Source organism: Diabrotica virgifera, chromosome 3 (assembly GCF_917563875.1).
Source record: "Diabrotica virgifera virgifera chromosome 3, PGI_DIABVI_V3a".
Lineage (NCBI taxonomy): Eukaryota > Metazoa > Arthropoda > Insecta > Coleoptera > Chrysomelidae > Diabrotica > Diabrotica virgifera.
This window is the reverse complement of record NC_065445.1, coordinates 61,181,372-61,204,610: the sequence shown is the minus strand read 5'-3', so window position 1 is coordinate 61,204,610 and position 23,239 is coordinate 61,181,372. Positions and strand designations below refer to the sequence as shown.

Genomic DNA, 23,239 nt, shown 5'->3' with positions numbered 1-23,239 from the left:
TTGAACCCGAATAACTTTTGATATAAAAATAAAATAGCAATTCTGCTTACAGTATTTGAAAGTTCAAGTCAAATTATATCGGTTTTGATTATTTGCATTGCTAAAAATTTATTTTTTTATTGGTAAACAAAGCTATAAACACATAGTGTTTCCCGTACCTAATACATGCGTTTTAATACATCCTACGTAGATATTGCCTCGCTTGCACTTGTACCTACTCTACCTACTTGTTCGATTTTAAATGAGAAATCATTGAAAACATCACTCACGCACTAGGTGTTTATTACTGTTTATAGCTTTATTTAAGAATAAACAAATTAATTTTTAGCAATGCAAATAATCAAAACCGATATAATTTGACTTGAACTTTCAAATGCGGTAAGCAGAATTGCTATTTTATTTTTTAATCAAAAGTTATTCTGGTTCAAAAATTGCAATTTTTCGATTTTTTGGAAGTTCAACCGCGTTTATCTCGAAAACTATGCCTCCTACGAAAAAACTTTCCAGAACATTTTTTGCTTAGAATGACCCAAAAAATACAAAAAAATGTTTTGTTTTGCGAGAAATCGCTGTTATGTAATTCCTCAAGTTCTTTGTCTATAAAAATCTTATCGACATCCGGATCAACTGTTACCCAAAAAATTCGTATTCTACGGGTCAAAATACGTAAAAAAAACTTGGGTAAGTCCATCTGAATAAAGGAGGCCGTTGTACCCCCCCTGGCGACAGGACTACATGGGCATTCTTTCATTTTTCCGACTGTAAGCTTCTCCATACAATGTGCTAGAAATAGACAGAACGAACAAGCGCAAGAGATCTTGTAGTCAGCAGCGCGGCCGGTATGCACGGTCTATGTTAATATACAGACTGTTTAGTGTTTAATTAGATATAGACCAATAAAGGAAGCGCTAAAATCGGCAACATTGCTCATAAAAATGAGTTGCATTGCCACTTAGAATTGCCAGTGTTGTCATTTATAGTGCGTATATCTAAATGAAAATTAAATAGTCTGTATACTCCGTTTAATATACTTACCGTTGCACGTCATCCGCGTCATAGCCCGTGAAGTCACATGATAATCTCTTTCACAGAGGCACCTTTCAGTGCGTCACAGTTTTTCGATTTCTTTCTAACGCATTAAGTTGAAAGTACAGAAAAAAACGTACGTCCCTGATTACAGTCATTTATAACATTTATTCTAGCTGTTGATAGATGGCGCGATTTAGCGATAATCGAACTAAAAATGATTTACGAATTATATATACGCCTATAATCTGTACAATTAATAAGACTATACAAATCAAAGAAAATACCATTTTATAAATGCAATAAACACAATTGATTTGTTGTTATACTAAATTGCAAATAAAAGGGTTATACTGCAATACCCTTTTCATATTTGGCTGATTACGATTTTGACAACTGTCAGATTTAACTAAAATGTCATGTTATAAATGTGTATTATCACGGACTTACTTTTTTTCTGTCACTTGTGACGCCCTGAAAAATCCCTCTGAAAAGGACCATACCAACACGAAATATTTAGGCGGTAGGTCTGTTCTTTTTTAGAATCATTTTGCCGAGTACACTAGAATTACAGCCACTAGACATATTTTATTATATACGCGTAGAAATAATATTGGAAGATTTCTTTTAATGTTAACTTAAAGAAATACACAATAATATGTTTCATTTAATTTGTATAAATGGATTATAAAGCGTTTTTATAAATGGATTATAAAGCGTTTTTATAAAGCACATTTGTTCGGAACACACTGTAACTGTAACTGAACGAAGGTGATATTTTGGCATACATTGGTAACATTTATTTGACAGTTGCGGTGATGTCACTTCATATTTGTTTTTATTCTTTACTAGAAGTATTTCTTTTATTATATTTATTGTTTTTATTATTTACTTTAACGTATGATTATAACTAAATTCTTGTTTTCTATTTTTAAAGTTTTTATTTATTTACATTGAATATTAATTTGTTTTGTTGTATAATCCACTTCCGCAAGAATTATGTGATATATTTGATTTAAAATGAATTCAAGATTTTTTGTGATTGGGCAACTTATCAGCCGTGTGATGGATGACCGAAGTTATATTTAACGTTTGAGTTAAAGTTAAGATTACTCTCAGGAATAACTATACCCAGAACTATTTAGGTAAAATTCGGTGTGATGTATCCCTCACAGTTATGAGATAGTTATTTCGTCAACGTTATATTAGAAATAACATTTGAGGAACAAAGTTTGAAGTAACAAAGAGAACCTTATGTAGAAATAGTACAAGTTGGAGTGAGAGCGAGAGATTGTTCGGAACATGCTACAGGATGGGTAGTTGACCGTAAAAGTAAATACCCGTCGTCGGCCACCGCCAATGACCGAACAGCAAACAGCTGTTTGGGTTCGGTGGTGTTTCAAACGGTAGACAGAAACAGGGTTGCCAGATTGGTGTAGTTTCCCACAATTTTGGGGTAATTTGAAAGCGTCTAGGGACATTTTTCTAAGCAGAAATTGTAGTGGGATTTTTTGTGGACGGAAAATTATGGAGGATTTTAAGGGGTCATGGTAAATTCAACTTGCGAATGTACATAGAACTATATATTATACTCCCATGTCATCGAAGACGATAGGAACTATGAATTATTTCCAGGGCTCTCGTTGATAAGTAGTATAATTTTGGTTTACTGTTCTCTTCATTTGACTACTAATTTATTAAAATTCGGCAAAAATTTAAATTTGGGGTATTTGAGCTTCAATTTGAGGGAATTTCAGTTTCTAAGTGGGGGATTTATAAAATATCATCTGGCAACTCTGGATAGAAAGCTCAGTAGGTACTTAAAATAAAATTTCAACTTATATCTCTCGATTTGATTTTTGTATAATTTTTAAAATTGTATTACCCTTCTATTCTTAATTATTAAATTTTTATCTTCTAAATTCACTTGATTTCTGTCTACAAACAAGTCAAAAGATGAACCCAACCTTACATAATTACATAGTTATCTCATAACTTGAGGTTGCGTCGCGTAATAAAGTGATAGTTGATATATCAGATAACTCAAGAACTGTCAAGAAATAACGCAAGTAGTTAAGTAAAATATGATACATCACACCAATTCGAGGATTATAACTTATCTACAGGATAACTTTACGTTAAAGATAACTTCGGTCATCCATCACACGGCTGAATGTCAACTTAGATCTCTGACGTAGATAATGACGTGCAACGGTAAGTATATTAGACGGACTGTATACGTCTATGACTGATTCAGGTGGTTTCACAAGGCACCGGCCAAAAAAACTACAGCTAGTTGATACTACTGTGACAAAATGACAAGTAGAAATGCAACAATCTGCCCGAGTGGAGCCTAGGATTAGTAAATTTTTTAACGTCCAAAATGTTCAGTTTCATTTATTATCTATTATGGATTCTATAATATAATTTTACAATTTACAATGCTTATAACACAAGCTAGAAGACAAAATATAGATTTCCATTCCAACTTTTCGGAGCAGCTGCCTCTAAAGTCAGAACAGCTCTGATGATTGCCGACCTCCGTCACACTTGAATTCGATGTCGGCGTTCGGGGTCATAGACATACTAGGAATGGACAAGGCATTGTGGTGTATCTATCTCTACCGCGCAGAGATGGCTGGAACACTCAAAGTGATTATTGACGTTTCATCTCTATTCACAGAGCGGCCCATAGCGTACCTAGTCTATCTAATGGCTGCTCTTTTTCTTCTTCTGGGATTGGGAGACGTTTTGTTGTGTTAAGGTGAAGTGAAATTATTGGTAGAAGCGATGATGGGAAGGTAGCTGACTTAGTATTTGCTTGATGAGGTTACTTCCTGCCACTGCTAAGTTAAAAGTTATTCACTTCACTTTACTGCTTACGTTGGATACTTGTCACACAGAGACTTAAAACACTAGAAATCACTGGAAATCTGCATGACATAAATCAGTTATCCTACACTGTCCTGTACTATGACACTATCATAAAGCTCAATAGAAAGCTCAGAACATGGTGACAATCAGATATTTTTGTGACGCTGCATCTATCGTTATATACGGCGCTTAAAGCTCACTGTATTTGATTAACTTTTCCATGTTTATAACAATGTTTTAACTATAATCAACACTGTAATACGTGACGCAGCTATCTACTTCACCAACATTTGTTTAGGAAAAACAAGAAAACTTTTTTGGACAAAAATTGATGAAGTTACAAAAACAATTTATAATTTTTAGTAATTTCAAAACTACCCTTGATACTGTTTGTGTAATTGTCATCTTTTGGAAAGGAAAAGCATGGTGAACAATTTAATTGTACATTGTATCAAGAGTATTTTAAAACAACTCAGAAAGTAATTCTTTATTGGCAGGTGTCAATACATCTAAATAATAACCATTGATTTATTTTCTACGTGCTATTAAATACTTTTGGTCTATAAAATAAAAATATTAATGCCTGGTTGCATCAACAAATTCTTAAGCTCCAGCTTAGCCCAGCTCATCTTATAGATAGCAATCTCTGTCACTTACGTGGCAATCCATTGTGACAAGCTGAAAATTGATCTAAGACTCAATAGTGCAACCCGTATATTTCGTAGGCTGCGCTTAAGGCTCGTCTTAAGCTTAAGATCTGTTGGTGCAACCAGGCATAAGATGTGTAACAATTGTATTTCATTTCATCAAAAAACAATAAACAACACAAAAGTATTTAATCAACGGAAAATATCATATATTAAAAAAAGAAAAAGTACACACCTTGTAACCCTACTTTAGATACTTGTTGCAAATTGGAAGCGGAACCAATCATTGGATTTGAAGCCATAGGGTTTGCCGATGTTTCTTTTGCTTTCAGATCTTCGATAGCTTTGAGGGCCAGTTCTTTGTATTGAGCCATGCGATTTGCCAAGTCAACCAAAGGATCATTCTTTGCTGTATCAACTTTAGAAGCTTTAGAAGCTGGTACAGCAAATCCTGTACTGGGTGCTTTTTTCACAATTTCTTTAGGAGGCACGGGCATTGTGACCGATGGTTCTTGTTGAATGGACCATTGTGTCTTTGGTACAGTATGAAGCAACTGATTTTGTTCAAAATGAGACAAAACTTTAATTTCAACTACGTTTGGACGAGTTGGCAGGACTTTTGAACGGGCTTGATTATTATATGGAGTTCTGTACAATTTCACTACTGCCGATTTTCCTACTAACGTTTCAGGTAGTGCGTCGTTTGAAGATTTTATGCGTTCTCTGTTGAGAGTCATCCAAGTTGATTTTGGGGTAACATTTTGTTGTTCCTCCATCACTTTTTTTCTAAGGTACTTGTTAAGCGCTAGAAAATTTATTAGTAATATAAGCACAATATCTCTGTTATACATTTTGTAAATCTTATAAGTATAATATATTTTATAAGATATGACTATTATATAACACAAAGTGAAAAATTTACCAATGTTCGAATGATTCTAATTCATTTCGAGGTCGCAATTTAATTTTGACTCTGCCATGACAGTCGTAATTTATAGCGATTCTTATGCATTTCGATTAGTTCCAACTGGGGATATTAACGTTATCATTTTGACACTGCTCAGAATTTGGGTTGGTCTTCCTGTGTATTGGATTTATTGCATTGCATTTATTGGCTATGCAACCACCGCAACGTTTGTTTATAGTCTGGGCAAATTATCGAAAAAAATGTCATTTTTGGGAAAAGTTATTTACCAGCTATTTTATTGCTAAAATCGAATCTTAAGATTGCATGGTTACTAATATGGGGTATGACAAGTAAGCAGAAAGTGTGTTATTTTATTTATAAACAGATAAGCACTCCTAAATCTTGTTTCTCTTTCAATTAGTGCTCTGTAACTCCTAAGATTTTTCCTTTAAACACAAAAACACTCAAATAAAAATTCACCGTAATTTAGTTCTGCACACAGTTATTTTTTTCCGATTTCCTTCAACAAAAATTTTACTCGGAAAATATTAGTTTTCATTGCACGCTACTCAGCTACTGCAAGCGCCACGTCGCGTCGCGACCCACCTGAAGTTCTCTCGCGACCCACCGGTTGGGAAACGCTGGAATAACCACATAAGCAGGCTGGGAGAGCAAGTGTGGTCAAAATAGGAAGAGATAAATCATCAATAGGTAGAAGAAGTATCGGCCGACCGCGCAAAAGATGTGAGTAGTTTTATCAAGGGAACAGTCCCTAATAAGAAAATATAACAATTGTAGGCTATAATTTTAGATCTAGTACCTTCATAACAGAAGGCTCCTCTTTGACAAACGAATAAGATGTTAAAATATTAGAGCCAACTTCTTGAAGCAGCCTAGCGTGGTTGCTGACGCATTTGCCTAGCTCTTTGTGTTCCACAGAAGTCGTGTATGAGAATTCCTCCATTTCTCTTTGCGTTTGAGAAGTAGTGTAAACTACTTGATTGATTTCGGATTCGTTTATAGTGGTTTCTGTTGTGTTTAATGTATCCTGTAGTGTAAGGACTTTCTCCTTTTCTTCACATTTTGTTTTCACTATTTCTCTGTCATAAGGTTCTCTTTCTACGGATTTGTTAGTATTTCGTTACTTTTCTCTCTACAAGTGCTTTTGTTGGTGCGTTAATTATGTTATTTCTGAGTTTTTCCAACTTTCCTCGATGTTTTCGTTTTCTAATATTTTATTATCACCAATAATCTCTGACATGATCATTTACCCCAGGCTGTGGGCGAAAAAAACGTGATATAATTCAGGAATTTTTGAAACCCATCAGATGTTGTAAAGGACGATGCCAGGAATAACTTCTATTAAAATGTAACCAAAAATATTGTGCGCTTTTTTTTTTAATTGCGATTTTCATTTGTTAAATTTGCAATTTTTTTTGATTTTTAATTTTGTAGCTTAGGATATTGATTTTAGAGAAAAACTTTTTAATAGAAAGTTGTAGTAAATTAAAAAACCTACAATTTGAGCTATGGTAAGTTTAATTTTGTTAATTGGTTATTGCAAAACAGCCTGCGAAAGGTCCAAAATGGCCGTTTTTTACAATTGCATTATTTATGGTACAAATAATTTTTTTTTTATTTTTTAAAGCTTTAAAATGAAGATCTTTCAATTCCAAACATAAAAAAATTGTAAGGCCAGATTAACTAATTTGTTGCTTAGATATTATAAATTGTTTATTCCAAGAGGTCAAATGTCGAAGGCTATAACTTTTTGAAAAAAAAAATCGTAGAAAGTTGGTGAAACATCCAATCTCCTTCTAAAGAGTTATATTTTCATATTCTGATGTAAATAAATGCGTAAAACATTTTTAGACCTCTAATTTTTTGATTTGAAAATAAGGGGGTAAATTTCGTTATAAACATTTAGAGCTGAAGCGGCCCTGTACATCATATGAGTTTTTAACTTACAGATTATTGTTGCTGAAGATGAAACGAAGATTTATAAAAAAATAAAAAATTTCTACGACCAACTGAAGCCGAGATAATTTTTGGGTTTGAAAATAAGGGGGCAAATTTCGTTATAAACATTTAGAGCTGAACCGGCCCTGTATATCCTATGAGTTTCTAACTTACAGATTATTGTTGCTAAAGACGAAACGAAGATTTATAAAAAACTTAAAATTTTCTGCAACCAACTGAAGCCGAGATAATTGTTTTTTTTTCTTAAAATCATAGTACCTTTATTTATAACAATTAAGAAATTATTTTAGTCATTAACTAAAGAAAGACATATTCTCTTAAAATAAAAATTATTATAAAATATAATTACATTTAATTATTAAAAATTATTTTTTAAATCGGTGCTTTTGCAAGCGGCCGAATTTTTCCAATCGCCCGGCTCGCTTCAAATCCGCGCGCTCGGAAAATTTTTACGTAACTTGTATTAAATTTTGAGAGAAAACAATTTAATAATATTACCATTATAATATACAGTCTATTTACCACTGTATTTGTTTTTCTTGATAAACTTTTATATGTGAAATCCAAAAAGAATAGTCACTACAAGAAGAAAAAGTTTTATATTGTATATTATAGTAAGAAGTAACATTATTATTATTATTATATTTATATAACAATGAAAAAATTAAAAATATAGTTATATATGTCATATATATGTATCAATGATGTAATATTATTTCTTCAGAAATGAAATTTCACATATAAAAGTTTATCAAGAAAAACAAATACAGTGGTAAATAGACTGTATATTATAATGGTAATATTATTAAATTGTTTTCGGTCAAAATTTACGTAAAAATTTTCCGACCGCGCGGATTTGAAGCGAGCCGGGAAATTTGCAAAATTCGGCCGCTCGCAAAAGCACCGATTTTTAAAATAATTTTAATAATTAAATTTAATTATATTTTATAATAATTTTTATTTTAGTCAATGACTGTAAAATAATTTCTTAATTGTTAAAAATACAGGCACTACGACTAAAGAAAAAAAAAACAATTAACTCGGCTTTAGTTGGTTGTAGAAAATTTTTATTTTTTTTTATAAATCTTCGTTTTGTCTTCAGCAACAATAATCTGTAAGTTAGAAACTCATAGGATGTACAGGGCCGCTTCAGCTCTAAATATTTTTAACGAAATTTGCCCCCTTATTTTCAAACCCAAAAATTATCTCGGCTTCAGTTGGTCGTAGAAATTTTTTATTTTTTATAAATCTTTGTTTCATCTTCAGCAACACTAATATGTAAGTTAAAAACTCATAGGATGTACAGGGCCGCTTCAGCTCTAAATGTTTATAACGAAATTTGCCCCCTTATTTTCAAACCCAAAAATTTGAAGTTTAAAAATGTTTTACGCATTTATTTACATCAGAATATGAAAATATAACTCTTTAGAAGGAGATTAGATGTTTCACCAACTCTATACGATTTTTTTTTCAAAAAGTTATGGCCTTCGACATTTGACCTCTTGGGATAAACAATTTATAATATCTAAGCAATAAACTCGTTAATCTGGCTTTACAATTTTTTTTTATGTTTGGAATTGAAAGTTCTTCATTTTAAAGCTTTAAAAAATAAAAATAAATTATTTGTACAATAAATAATGCAATTGTAAAAACGGCCATTTTGGACCTTTCGCAGGCTGTTTTGCAATAACCAATTAACAAAATTAAACTTACCATAGCTTAAATTGTAGGTTTTTTAATTTACTACAACTTTCTTTTAAGAAGTTTTTCTCTAAAATCAATACCCTAAGCTACAAAATTAAAAATCAATAAAAATTGCAAATTTAACAAATGAAAATCGCAATTAAAAAAAAGCGCACAATATTTTTGGTTACGTTTTAGTAGAAGTTATTCCTGGCATCGTCCTTTACAACAACTGATAGGTTTCAAAAATTCCTGAATTATATCCTGAAATCGACCTATTTTTCACCCACAGCCTGGGGTAATTCTGTATAAGTATTCCGTGAATTCCGTATTTAATTCTTTAACATTTTTATTTGTATAGGTGCCGCTCTTTTAGATAAGCGTTATTTCATGACGATTCTTATTTTACGTAATACTAGGCTAAGGTAGCTACATACATTTGCCGAGTTGAAACATCTTGCGACGATTGTTTTGATAGATGTTGGTTATAACATAATCTGTCATGGACCTTTGGCCACGTGTGTTGAATATATATTTGCGTTGGTTTTTGTGGTCAAAAATGTGTTTATTCTAAATAAATTCTCGATATTACACAAAATATTGTATTGCTGTTTTTCAATAACGGGCCTGTAATATCACTACCCGTAGATGGTATATTTTTCACATACATGGTATTTTTATTTTACAATTAACTTATGACAATGAATAAAAATGCTTTAACATTAACATATTCGCTGCTCCCTTATATTCAGTCACTTTCGTATGGTGCGACTACGTAAAGAACCCTATTTAATTATACACGTTATGAACGCCTGTCTGTTTTTAAACCAAGAGGAGTAATTCAAATTTACCGCGGTGTGAAGCTTGTTAGTAATTGGTCCAACCTCAGGCAAGTTTACTCCACTGTTATGAAATTTTGACATTAATGAAATTTATGAAATTTTGACGCTTCTGACATTTCATAGGTTAATTAAGTTATATCGGTGATTTTTTGTGTGTTTCTGTGTTATTCCTTTAATTTTTAGATTTTTAGTCTACTTTTATATAAAAAGGAGTTGTTTTTAAAACTCTTTAGCGACGTATTAGTATAATATAACATGTATTATTATTATGGATTATCGTCGAAGGCCGATATGGTCAACCAAAAAAGAAGATGTACTTAGTGATTCTTCTAGTGACTTTCTTGGTTGTGAATCTGTCTTTTTAGTTTACTCCTCTTGGTTTAAAAACAAACTATGAAGGCGTCGGTGGCACTTGACTCACGCACGCAAAATGCCTTTTGGCGTCAGGTGGCAGAAAATGTGTTAAACAAGATTTACAAAATGTTTGATTCTTATGTAGTCAAACCAATACTTACGCATTTTTAGTTTATTTGATAAAACCTCGTCATCCCTAAAAGAAATCATAGATTAAAACATTTACTACGACTTTCAAGAAAATCAAATAATTGATTACTTACTTCATGAATTCAAAAGCTGCAGCCGGTACCTCGTTATTAACATGAAGCTGTGAAAACACTTGCAGAGTTCTCTTCAAGTCATAGTTGCAGTACACCAAATATCTATAATCATTAGATTTAGACATCATGTGTTTGGCTACATATTGAAACATTCTGGTGCAGAATTATATTCTGCTCCTGATATTCATATTTATTATCCAAGTAAATATTTAATTAAAAGTATAGAAATAACAGAAGAGATGATTTCGTATGCAGATTACTGCTAGTTTATTTTTTTATATTCTTAGGGCCGGTTGTTCGAACGCTAATCAACAATTATCACTATCAAATATTTAATTACTGTCAAAACTGTCAATGTCAACTTTGGTTGGGTTGCTAAAAACATAATTGATTATAATTCTGAGACTATAATCAATTAATATAACAATAATTATTAACATAATTGATAATAAATCTCATAATTTTAATTAATTATGTTTTCAGCAACCCAAACAAAGTTGACATTGACAGTTTGGTGACAGTAATTAAATATTTGATAATGATAATTGTTGATTAGCGTTCGAACAACCGGCCCTTAATATCATAAATAACAACGCAATGTCTTCTTCTTGACATTTGACGTTACAGAAAACATTACGCTGTTCAAGTCAAGAAGAGATCGGATACCAAATGAGAGAATACGATAAATGATGGGAGACACATATAAAATAATTGATGACATAAAAACAAAACAACTAATATGCTACGGCCATGTACAGAGAATGCCAGATGACAGGATACCTAAACAGATTTTAGCGTGGACACAAGGGAGAAGGAAAAGAGGAAGGTTGAGAAGAAGCTGGAGGGAGGGAATTGAAAAAGAACTAGAGGAAAGAGAAATCCCTCCAGGTTTGTGGTTAAATAGAGAAGAATGGCGGTTAGGAGTCGGAAGGCGTCGGGGAACGGTGTAAACCGATAGTAGTAGTAGCAAAATAACGTAATGTCCGTCTTATATATAGATTCGGATTAGAACGTCCTGCGACGTTGTCCGATACCCAATTGCCATCGCGTCCTATCATTACAGTCTTCTTCTGTCAATCCTCGTTCGCTCATTGATCTTCGAACTCCTTCCATCCACGATGATTTCTTTGGTCTTCCTCGTTTCCTGTGTTCCGGTGGTATCCATTTTGCTACTTTCTTTGGTAGTCTATCTTCTGGCATTCTGTGAACATGCCCATACCATATAAACTGTTTTCTATCTATGCAGTCGGTCAGTTTCTTTTAGACCCATTTCTTCCTTAATTGTGTTGTTTCGAACCCTATCAAGTTTCGTTCTTCTAGCTGCTCTTCTTAATGCATCCATTTCTGTGGCTTCTATTTTCCTTATTTGATGTTCTTTCGGACGCCACGTTTCAGATCCGTACAGCAGTGTGCTTTTTATCATTGTGTCATATATGCTCAATTTTCTTTGTTTTCCTATTTCGGTACTCAATAATATTCCATTCAGATATTCAATTAATTTTCTAGCTTTATTTATTCTACTGTTTATTTATCTCTGCATCATCCGTTCCTTCTTTGTTAAAATTTATTCGCAGGTATCTATAGTCTTCACATCGTTTTATTGTTTTCCAGTTGCAGGTTAGTAGTTTCCTCTTCTACGCAGAGGTACACCGTCTTTTCCATGTTCATTAGCAGACCCAATTTTTCAAATTCCTCATTCAATTTTCGTGTCATGTATTAGAGATCCTCTTTGTCATTTGCACATATTACTTGATCATCGGCAAATTGGAGGGTATACAAACCAGTGTCATCGTCCACCTGTATGCCCATTCCTTTGCATTTCGATTTCCACTGGTGGAGAGCTTTACCAATATAGATTTTAAAAAGTGTCGGTGATATGCAGCACCCCTGTCGTAGGCCTTTATCGACTCTGAATGATTCCGATATTCTGCTGCCTAATTTTATCTGGGCTTCCATGTTGTTGTATATATTCTGAACAGCCTTTATGAGTGTATGATTAATTGAAGTTTCCTGGAGTACCTGCCATAGTTTCGAGATAGGTATGTTATCATATGCTTTTTCTAAATCTATGAATGTAAGGTGTGTTGATCTATTCCGTGCTAGTTTCTTCTCTATAATTTGTTTCAAGCAGAACACGTTGTCTGTGCAAGATCTACCAGCTCGAAACCCGCTCTGCTCCTCTTCCTCTTGGTTTTTGTATTCGTCTTCGATCATATCTCTGATTATTCTTCCATAGATCATACTTACCGAACTCGTTATTGATAGCCCTCGGTAGTTATTACAGTCTAATTTGTTACCTTTTTTATATATCGAGGTTATGAAAGCTGTTTTCCATTCCTCTGGGATGCTTTCTCCATTGACGTACTTTGTGAATATGTATGCAAGAGATCTAAACAATTCCCGCGTTCCGTTTTTTATCCAGTCGGGGGATATTCCGCCGGGGCCGGGGGATTTTCCATTTTTAAGCTGTTTTACTGCTTTAGTCAATACTGCTACATCAATTAGTACTTGTTCGCCTTCTATATTTATTTCATTTTGTGCTTGATCTTTGTATTCTGTTCTTTCTTCGGTAAGCAGATTCTTATAATGATCTAAATAGTAGATGTCCGTCTTCAGGGATAAAATTGCACCATAAGAAGAATGCATAAAAATCTTAATAAAACAACAAACTTTAGGCTGATATCTTTATTTATTTATTTTTAATCCAGTCCAGTTTACGGCTCGTACCGATCGTTGATATTAAGTGAGTATGAGCAAGTTAAAGTTTAATTTGTGATTATTTTGTATTATCGCTAAAAAGTATCATCAAGAGTTAATTATTCCCATGCAACATAAGTACGAACGTAAATTGAATTAAACTTTGTTTCACGTTAAGAACGGAACATTGCTCTTATGGAGATCAGTGTTGCCAAAACTCTCGGGCACGGGTGACTACTCGACTGCCGATATACGATACGGCGCGGCGTGGCGTCGGCGCGGTTCTATCGTCCATAAGAAATACATTGGCCTACCTAAACAACATTCCGTTCTTAACGTGAAACGCTGTATAACAGAGAACATATTAAACGTAATAACAATATAACAGGTGATTCAATGAAACAAACAAACTTCAAACAAACAAACAAAAATCAAAAAATATATTTTTATTAAATTAATAAAAAAGAACTTATACTACACAGATGGGATTTAATGTGTAAGTGAAGAAATATTCAGTTCTTGAAGTTATTGGAAAGGTCGCCTCCATTTTGTTGGACATATTCTTGCAGCTGTGACAGAAAGCTGTTTACGACATTGAGTAACATTTCTTGAGGTGTTGCTTCTACTTCTTCGTCTGTCCATTCTTTCAAAGATTCGATAGTTCTTGGAGGCTTACTTTGAAAAACTTTCAACTAAGAGACCCCAAAAACAAGTTGTCGCATAGGAAGGGGTCCGGACTACGAGATGGGTGGTAAGGGAATATCGCCGTTTTTACTCATAAGACGACTGGGGATCGAGTAAATCCATTGACACTCGTGATGTGTGACATGTTGAGCCATCTTGGTGAAAGGTCGTTTGTTCATTTCTGAAATTCTTGATTACCGGAATAAAAAAAATATTTAACATGTGAACGTAGCGATTAGAGTTTACTGCTCCTGCGTACCCATCCTTGTCCTCAAAAAATAACATCCGATGATCCTTAACGAAGAAATTACACACCATACCGTTACCTTAACTAAATATAGGGTCTTTCGCATTTAGTATTATATAAAAGGAGTAATTGCGCTAGAATCTTTATATAAAATATTCTCTTCGGTTCAAGTTAACAACTCCACCCTCCTAATCATAACACCCAGTATATGATACTCCTAATGATACATGATACAGTATATGCTACTCCCAATGATACACCCTCCCAATGATAACACCCAGAATAACCAGTCGAACCCGCTTATTATAGTACCGGTTATAGGAATATCCCGGTTTAAGGAATAGAAATTTGAGGTCCCGAAACGTTTCTATTTACTCCTTAATAAATTTATCCACTTATAGGAATACGTTTTAATTAATTAATATCGCTTAGTCGAATATTATTCAAGTGGACGAACAAATTTTTATTCATATTTTCCAAAAATTTAAAATTATGTCTGGGTTATTATATTTTTCAGATAATAAATACTTTATTACACACCAGTTAGACCCTTTTACGAAATACAACAGGCCATAAAATACCTACTTTTACTTGTCTCACAAAACTTGTAAAAATTTCTATTGCGACCTACCTCGTTGCAGTTATAAATTCTATTGGTTAATGGTTTATTGACTTCGACAATACAATGGCAGAAAAGAATAGAAATGTTCTCTTTTATTGATAACCGCCCTGTTCATAAACCCGACATAAGTTTGAATATTTTAACAATCCGTTTTTTGCCTGCCAATGTGCCAATTCATCAAAACACAGAATTCGACAAAATAAAGGACGAATATTTTTAAGAGCTGTTTCTTTTGACGATAATTTATCGGTTTTCGAAGATACTGAAGATTTAGAACAATGAACAAAACAATGAAACCACCCAACTCAATATTGAGAAGATGAGGCAAAAGATGAAGATTTTTTCGATTTTGTGGATATTCCATCCAATTTGGCAAGTCCTAACCGTTTGTAATATTATAAGAAGATTTGTGGAGGGCCAATTCAATGTAATTTTTTCTAATTTGTATAACTTACAAGATTTTTCAAAAAAAAATGAGAAGTAATTTTGGCGTATGCATTTTAAATAAGATAATATATACATGTTTACATATTGCACACATTTCATGCTTATTAATGGATTTATGCACAGAAAATGTAATTTGGTTTTTTAATAAAATAAGTTACACTGCTGTATCATTGACATAAAAGGACCTAAAACCATATAAATATAATGTAAATGTAGGTACATACATACATAGTATGTAGTATTATTATGTAGGTCTATTCAGTAGGTACACTTATTTCTACCAGCCATCAATGATCGGGTATTAGAATATCCCGGTTATAGAAATATTTTTGCTTGGCACGAAGGCTATTCCAATAAGCAGGTTCGACTGTACATATATCCGGAATCTATCACGTCCAACGCTATTTTAATAAAAAAAAACACCTTCCTTGAATCACATTTGATTCATAAATGTCCATATTAGGGACTCATTTAGGTTCTACGACTTATATATGATTCATTGGACAATGAAGTTGTTAAAATATGTACAAAAAACGTCGTTTATGGTGAGTTGCGCAAAATCACGTATCTCACCGCTCAGTGATACGATTACTGCTAAGTTTGCTAGTGTTATCTGATATTCAGACAGAATAGAGATCGTCACTGTTTCATCGCTGCTAAAATTTTTAAAAGCGAGGAAACTTCACCATGAATAACGTTTTTTGTATCTTTAATTTTAATTGATAGATGGATGACCAGGTGTTGTACGATTTTTTTCTCGTCAGTGACTTGAATACATGGTTTCCATCACCAATGAGACTTTTCCCATGAATTTCAAGTCATTAGCGTACATACTTCTTAAAATTAATGCTCTCTGAACGCCCATCTGTGGCTCCCTTTCCTCTTGAACTTACTCTTTCTGGGCCGGCTGGTTTTCTAAAGACAAGAACTTGGCCAAAAAAATCCACGGGGAAACTTACTTTACTTTATCGTGTCCTGACACGTCATTCATAGAATTTCGGCCCAGTATCGGGTTAAGTCGGTTCCATCTTTGTTGGCGAGCCACAATCTTCGAGGGTACACCGATGTGGACAGTTTCTGCATGTAAGATGTTCCATATTCTGCATTTCTTCACAGCCACAGTTCACATCATTTTGTTCTATTTTCCCCCATTTTACCATGTTTGATTTTACTGGAGCTACTTCCGTTCTTATCCTATTCACATTTTTTCACGTTGTAGAGTCTACAGATATGCCGATCCATTTAACCTGGGGAAGAGGAAAATACTCAGGCGGTTAATCCTGTATTGTACCGAGGAAGCTCTTTCCGGGATTTTAGTCGTTTTCGTGGTGTTCGAGCTTTGTATAGAGCATCTCAACGTCTCTGCGCGTTTAGAGTTCTACAAAATCCGCTGCTTTATATAGATTTGAGAGTGGCGTTGGTTTCGTGCACCCCGTTACTATCCTTCATGTCTCATTCAGCGCAGTATCCTCATTCAGCGCAGTATCAACTTGTTTGGTGTGGACAGATGTGCCCCAAACGGGGCCTGCATATTCAGCAGTTGAAAACCACAGTGTTTGTGCCGTTGTTCTTAAGACTCCAGACATGCACCCCATTTACTTCCCGTTAGCTTTCTGAGTATGTTGTTTCTAGTCGTTATCCCTTTCGTTTTTATGCAATGTTGTCTGTAAGTGAGCGACCGGTCCAGAGTTACTCCAGGATATATAGGTTAGTCTGTGTGTTCGAATCTATTACCATTCCATGCAATTTTTAAGTATTCGTTTGTCTTCCTTTACGCGAAGGTGGAAGGCGCAGACTTGGGTTTTAGAAGGATTGGGTCTCAGGGAATTCTGAAGGTAGTACGCTGTCATTGTTTTTAAGTCAGTTTCGAGTTTCTCCTCCACTTCTTCAAAACCATTTCCTTGAGCACATATTGCGAGACCGTCAGCATAGATGACGCATAGAGGAAGAGCTTGGTTTCAGTCGGCCTGGGTTGGTCGTTTGTATATACAGTGCTAGTCAAAAGTCCGTACCCCACTCGTATCTTTTGAACGGTTATACCTATAATAGTGAAATTTGGAGGGAGGAAATAAACGGAAGTAAGCTTCTTAACTAGTCATGACAGGTGACGTAATGGTGAGAGATGACGTTACAGAGCCACTGTGACCGATCATTTTAGACCTTATGGCAAGTGATACCTCGTTTGAAAGGTATTCAAAATAGGTACCTATTCAGTCATACTATTTTTTTTGGGTTGAAGTTGATTTTGGTGAATAAATTAAATAAATATAATATCGTAGTTTCGCAATTAATTAATAAAAATTCAAATGTCCGCCTATGGTCTTTTTGTCAAAAAGTTGACGTTTTTCAATTCTCTAGTAGTTTTTACGTCAACGTCAACCTTCTTGACAAGTAATCATAGGCTGAATTTTGAATTTTTATTAATTAAATGCGAAACTACAATTTTATATTTATTCCATTTATTCATCAAAATTAGCTTAAGCTCAAACAAAATTAGTATGACTGAATAGGTATTTTAAATACCTTTCAAATGAGGTATCACTTGCCATAAGGTCCCATTTAAAATTATCTGTCACAGTGGGGCTGTAAAGTCATCTGTCACTATTATGTCACCCGTCATGACTAGTTAAGAAGCTCACGTGCGTATATTTCCTCCCTCCAAATTTCACTATTATAGGTTTAACCGTTCAAAAGATACGAGGGGTGTACGGACTTTTGACTAGCACTGTCGATTGAAAAGAATTGGTGCTGAAACACGTTCCTGTAGAAGGCCTTTCTTTTGGAAACGGGAAAACTGATGACGCATTGTTGAATAATTAAATGCGCATGTTAAGCCGTAGACGTACTATTATTACGCCGTAGAAAAATATTAATTACCCAATAACCGCATTATTGACATACATATAACTAACCGCTTGAAAGCAAAAAAAAGATATATCTGCAATGTTCAGATATTGTATCCAGAAATTTTGCAATATCAAATACTTTTTCCACAACTCATATGTTTATTGAATAAATCTAAAAGTACTTGAATATCAGTAACTTACTTTCTTGCATATATCACATTCATGTTTGTTATTTTACATAGTACTTCCTCCAGTTTCTCGTACTGGTCGTAGTGATAAGGTAGTGGGTTACCAAAATATTTCACGTCCACAGGAAAGGTAAAGCTCCAACCCATCTGAAAATCTGTCGCATTACTGACGTGTAGCTGTTCGTTTGTGATACGAAATACATCCCCTACACGCCAGAAGAAGAAGCTTCTTGTGAACGATAGTACCTGTCTCAGTTCCCTGAATATTCCAGAGACTATTATACAAGCAGTGGTTTTCTATAAAATAAACAATAAGTATATAAGATTGGGATTCTAAGAAATGAATGTGCAACACATGTTATGTATACCGACGAATTTCAATTCATCTTTCCACATGTTTATACAGTGATGAGTGCCTTAATAACCAGTAAAATAACGCAAAAGATGGAAAACATATAATTTGTGAACGAGATAAGCTAGGTCTTATATGTGGCTAGTTGACTTCAGTCATAATAATTATGCGTATGACGTCGAAAACATTTTATTGAAGTTATACTTCTTTAGGCGCGATTGGGAAAAATGTTAAAACTAATTTTTATAAAACCCCACGCACATGCGCACACAGACAGTATGGAGTTAGTTCGTTAGTTGCTAAAGTTATGTTTGTATCGGTGCAAATAAGGTGTGAAAAGAATATACTTATTATATTTTTTTGTCATTGGATTTGTCTTCATCGGGAATAAGATAAGTATTATTAAAACATTTTTATATTAATCGAAAGTCAAATAAGTCAGGAAATAAAATTCGAAATTTTTTATCCTCTGAGCTTTTTAAGTTGGAAAAATAAAACAAAACAAAGTGGCGAAATACTCGACAAGGGAAATCTAAAATTGCATTTCACGACCTGTCATTCACCGTGATAATAGTCTTAGCGAATTATTTTCTTTAATATCCACAAGCGTTAATAAAGTATAAACTAAAAGAAAAGATGGTTCAGATTTGATTACAATGCGACAAGCGAGTACTGGCGGCTGACCTTCTCGTATTCTGCATTTGTCGCCGTGTATTTTCGCTCAAGGTCACGCGCCACCTCTGGCTTGTCGGATAGTACAGTACAGAGCCTCTACTATTGCTTATACGTATTTCGAAATAATCGTTTCCTCATCGGAGCACCTGGGTAGAGGCACTGAACTCGAATCAAAACCTTTTATCCTTGCGGTGTAATTATCAAAATAATTACCAAAGCTGCTACTAGCACCATCTATGAATCGAAGTCAAATAAGTCAGGAAATAAAATTAGAAATTATTTATCCTCTGAGCTTTTTAAGTTGGAAAAATAAAGCATAACAAAGTGGCGAAATACTTAAATTCAAATCCGTGCGTTTCCTATTACTTTTTTGTTTTTTTTTTTAATTTTTGGTATTGTTTTAATAAAGAATTTTGGAAAGTAGTAATTAAGTATTAAAATTAGTTTAATATTTAAACAAAATACAAATAAACTGTTTAAAGTATATTTATTTCATAAAGAGAAGTATACATAGTTCACAAATGTGGTCTAGAGGTAAAAAAGTACTGTACTCATAAGAATGTATCACAAAAAAAAAAGAATGTTTGTGTACTTTGTACGCACGTAAGAAGTTATACTTCTATTAAATATGATTTCAACGAAATCAGTATACTTTAAACAGTTTATTTATATTTTATTTAAATATGAAACTAATTTTATTTTATTTAAATATTAAAACTTATTTTGAATATTTACTACTTTCCAAAAATTTTTATTAAAACAATACAAAAATTAAAAAAATAAAAGAATAAATCACACACAAAAACATTGAAAAATGCCAAAAAAAAATGATTTCTGAACAATAAATTATTGGCAAAAATTTTAACTAAATACATATTTTCTGAGAAAAATAAATATACTTACAACCATAAAATGTAAAAAAATAAAAATTTGCAGTATGGATCGAACCCGCGTATATTAGCGATGTTAGTTTGGAAGTCAAAGCGCATTAGAACTTAGCCACTTAGACGTACGAGTCATGTGGGAAGATACACCAACTGAATGTTTACACCATAAACTTTTTGACAGTGGCTATGTTATGTATTTAATCAAATTTAATTTGCTTTTTGTGGAATTAAAATATTAAAATACAACAAAACATGGAGTAAGAAAACAATATATTAGATGAAGATTGGTAGAAATTTTGTTCGTAATCAAATTATGTAAATCAAAGCATTACCTACTAGGTAGGTACATTTTACATTTTCCAAATAGGTATGTAATTTTTTATTACAATACTGAAACATTTACAATTACGTACCTGTTACTTTTAAAAACTATTTAAAAAGTCACTACAATTATAAACTTGCTTTTGTCTCTGTCCTCACAACAATAAAAACTAATATACACAACATTTGTTTACCCATGACCGCCATATTGAACAATTATTTACTTGTCATTGTAATACCCAATGAGAGCCCGTATAACGTTTCAGCTGCGCCCAGGACCAAGACTTTTGATGAATTCGCGCACATATACAGTAACTCCCAAACGGGCCTAAAGAAGTATAACTTCAAAAGGTTTTTTTATTAAAAAGTTCAGTCTTACACCAGGACGCGTTTCGGCCCAACACGAGCCATCATCAGCTAATAAAATAGGAACACAACGTAGAACTGACCCAACAGGAAGGAGGAAGAATCGATTGCTTCAAAACGTATAGTATTAAAAGGCTACAGTAGCGATCAACAGGTAGCAATAAACGCGGTCCAAGATTGCGGCTGTAATTTTGAATATTTTGTCGGGGTATTTGGCACACATATTCGTAATATAATAAAGAATGGCGGTACAGAGCCCAATTTGAGAAATAGATTAGTATGTGGAAATTACTCTGTAATTAAATACAATATTAAAAAAACGAGCCTGTACCGCCATTAAGACGAACAAAAAAATACACATTCTTCAAATAAACTTCTTTATCCCATGCCTAGATTTTGTGTCATTTTGGACCTACTAAAATTTTTATTTCTAACAAGAAATCGAACATATTATAACTAACAACTAATTAGGCAACATAGAGAAATTGTCACTGTCATTTTGACAAACCTTCGTCAGATTTTCTCTTATCTGTTCTGTCATATTTATCGATCTCTGTTCAGTGCAGTAGTTTTCATTCATTTTAAGAATTCGTTATTGTTGTTTCATAGAAAAGTAGTGTTTATTTATAGTTAATTTATTATATTTTTGTAAATATTATATTTATATTTTGCAGTAAACCTTCAAATACGAAGATACTCCAAACATTCCAATCCAAAATTCTCCGTATGATAAGTAAAGCTCCATAGTATGTATCCAACCAGACACTTCACAATGATCTGGAGATACCACTAATCAAGGAATTAATAAAAAATGGTTCAATAAAATATAAAAATCGCACCACTGACCACACCAACGAATTAATAAATAATTTATTCACCCAACCACTTGCTGACACAAGACTAAAGAGAATATGGCCAGACGACCTACCACAATAAACAATAATAGGTTTGTTCGTAGAACGATCAGCAACCGTTTCCAACCATCAGACGCATGCGTGTTCGTAGTCTACGATCTCTAACTGGTAACTGCGCAGCGCTAACTGTTAACTGCGCATGCGTCTGATGGTTGGCAACGGTTGCTGATCGTTTGGATCGTACTACGAACAAACCTAATACTTAGAGAACCGTCACCGGATGGTACCTAACTCACCTTAATTTCACCTAACTCACCTTAATACTTTCAGACTATTTGCTTATTACTTTGTGTTTAGAGTAGATTGTAAAAATGTAGTGTATAAAAAAAAAGAATATTTTTGTGTAATAGAACTAAATTGTTGGCCTATTTGAAAAAATAAATTATCGTTAATTGTGAGTTTTAGTTATATGTATAAGTATATTTTACGTAAAAATATTTCGAATTCTAATGCGAGTATATAAAGTTAAAGTGCCTTTGGCGCTCTTATGAACTAAATAAAATAAGACGGCTCTTGTTTCGCTGCACAACGAAATGATTATTTATTATTATTATTTCGTGCAAATACCTATGTTAACACAAAATTTTCACCCATTTTGGTTTATTTTTATAAATATTTATTTACTAATAACAAAATTGTTTTCTATTACTCACATTTAGCGCGCCTACGAGTTAATGTCACATCATTGTGTCACATTCAAGTTATGTCAAACAATTCCGAAGCACTGTTGCCAAAGTTTCGCAGACCTTACGAAAAAGGGTATTATACTATCTCCCGAAGTTATATTGATGACGCGCTACTGTATACTCTTAAACAAACATTATTAAATTGGTACTACATGATTTGCTTAATGTTTTTTGAAAAGATTATAAGTACGGAGGAATATCCTCAGTTAATTCCTATTCATGGGGAGGAGCCGTCTTCAAGATGGCTCCTCTTATCATCTTCAAGGAGCCATCTTCAGTAAGGAGCCGTTAAGATTGGCAAAATAAATAATATACATTCATTTTCCCTCAAGGAGTCTGAATTAACCTACAGTGGAGAATGTTTTCCAAGCGTAAATAACATGGACATAGTTATTTAACATTTTTATAGGACATTTTATAGCATTTAACCATTGTTTTTGTCTCTCAGATGATAACTTATTTAGTTCAGATTTATGCTTAAAATGTAGTAGTGATGGCAACCGATAAAACTGAACTTTATCACAATTACTTCGCATTCCACACTTCCATACACCACAGAAATGAGGCATATTATCTTTTTAAATTAATTCTTTCATGAAAATGTTAAATTAATCCTTATACAAAACAAAATTTCAAAGAAACTTAACTAAAATGATCTAAAACACATTAAGAACTAACAGAATACCATTTATGTTTGCCTCCTAGTCGCCATATTTATTTAATCTTGACAG

At 33.4% G+C, this 23,239-nt stretch overlaps 1 protein-coding gene across 4 annotated transcripts in view; it reads right to left on the bottom strand.

The window, feature by feature from the left end:
• Positions 1-23,239, bottom strand: part of LOC114339806 (uncharacterized) — an 82,581-nt gene that overhangs the window by 28,632 nt on the left and 30,710 nt on the right. For all 4 annotated transcript variants that reach the window (XM_050646478.1, XM_050646479.1, XM_050646481.1 and 1 more), the window contains exons 9-12: positions 18,321-18,604; positions 10,577-10,678; positions 10,475-10,509; positions 4,783-5,352 (exon numbers count right to left, since the gene is read on the bottom strand). In XM_050646478.1, coding sequence (XP_050502435.1) covers positions 4,783-5,352; positions 10,475-10,509; positions 10,577-10,678; positions 18,321-18,604 — 991 coding nt within the window. The remainder of the gene's footprint in view (positions 1-4,782; positions 5,353-10,474; positions 10,510-10,576; positions 10,679-18,320; positions 18,605-23,239) is intronic.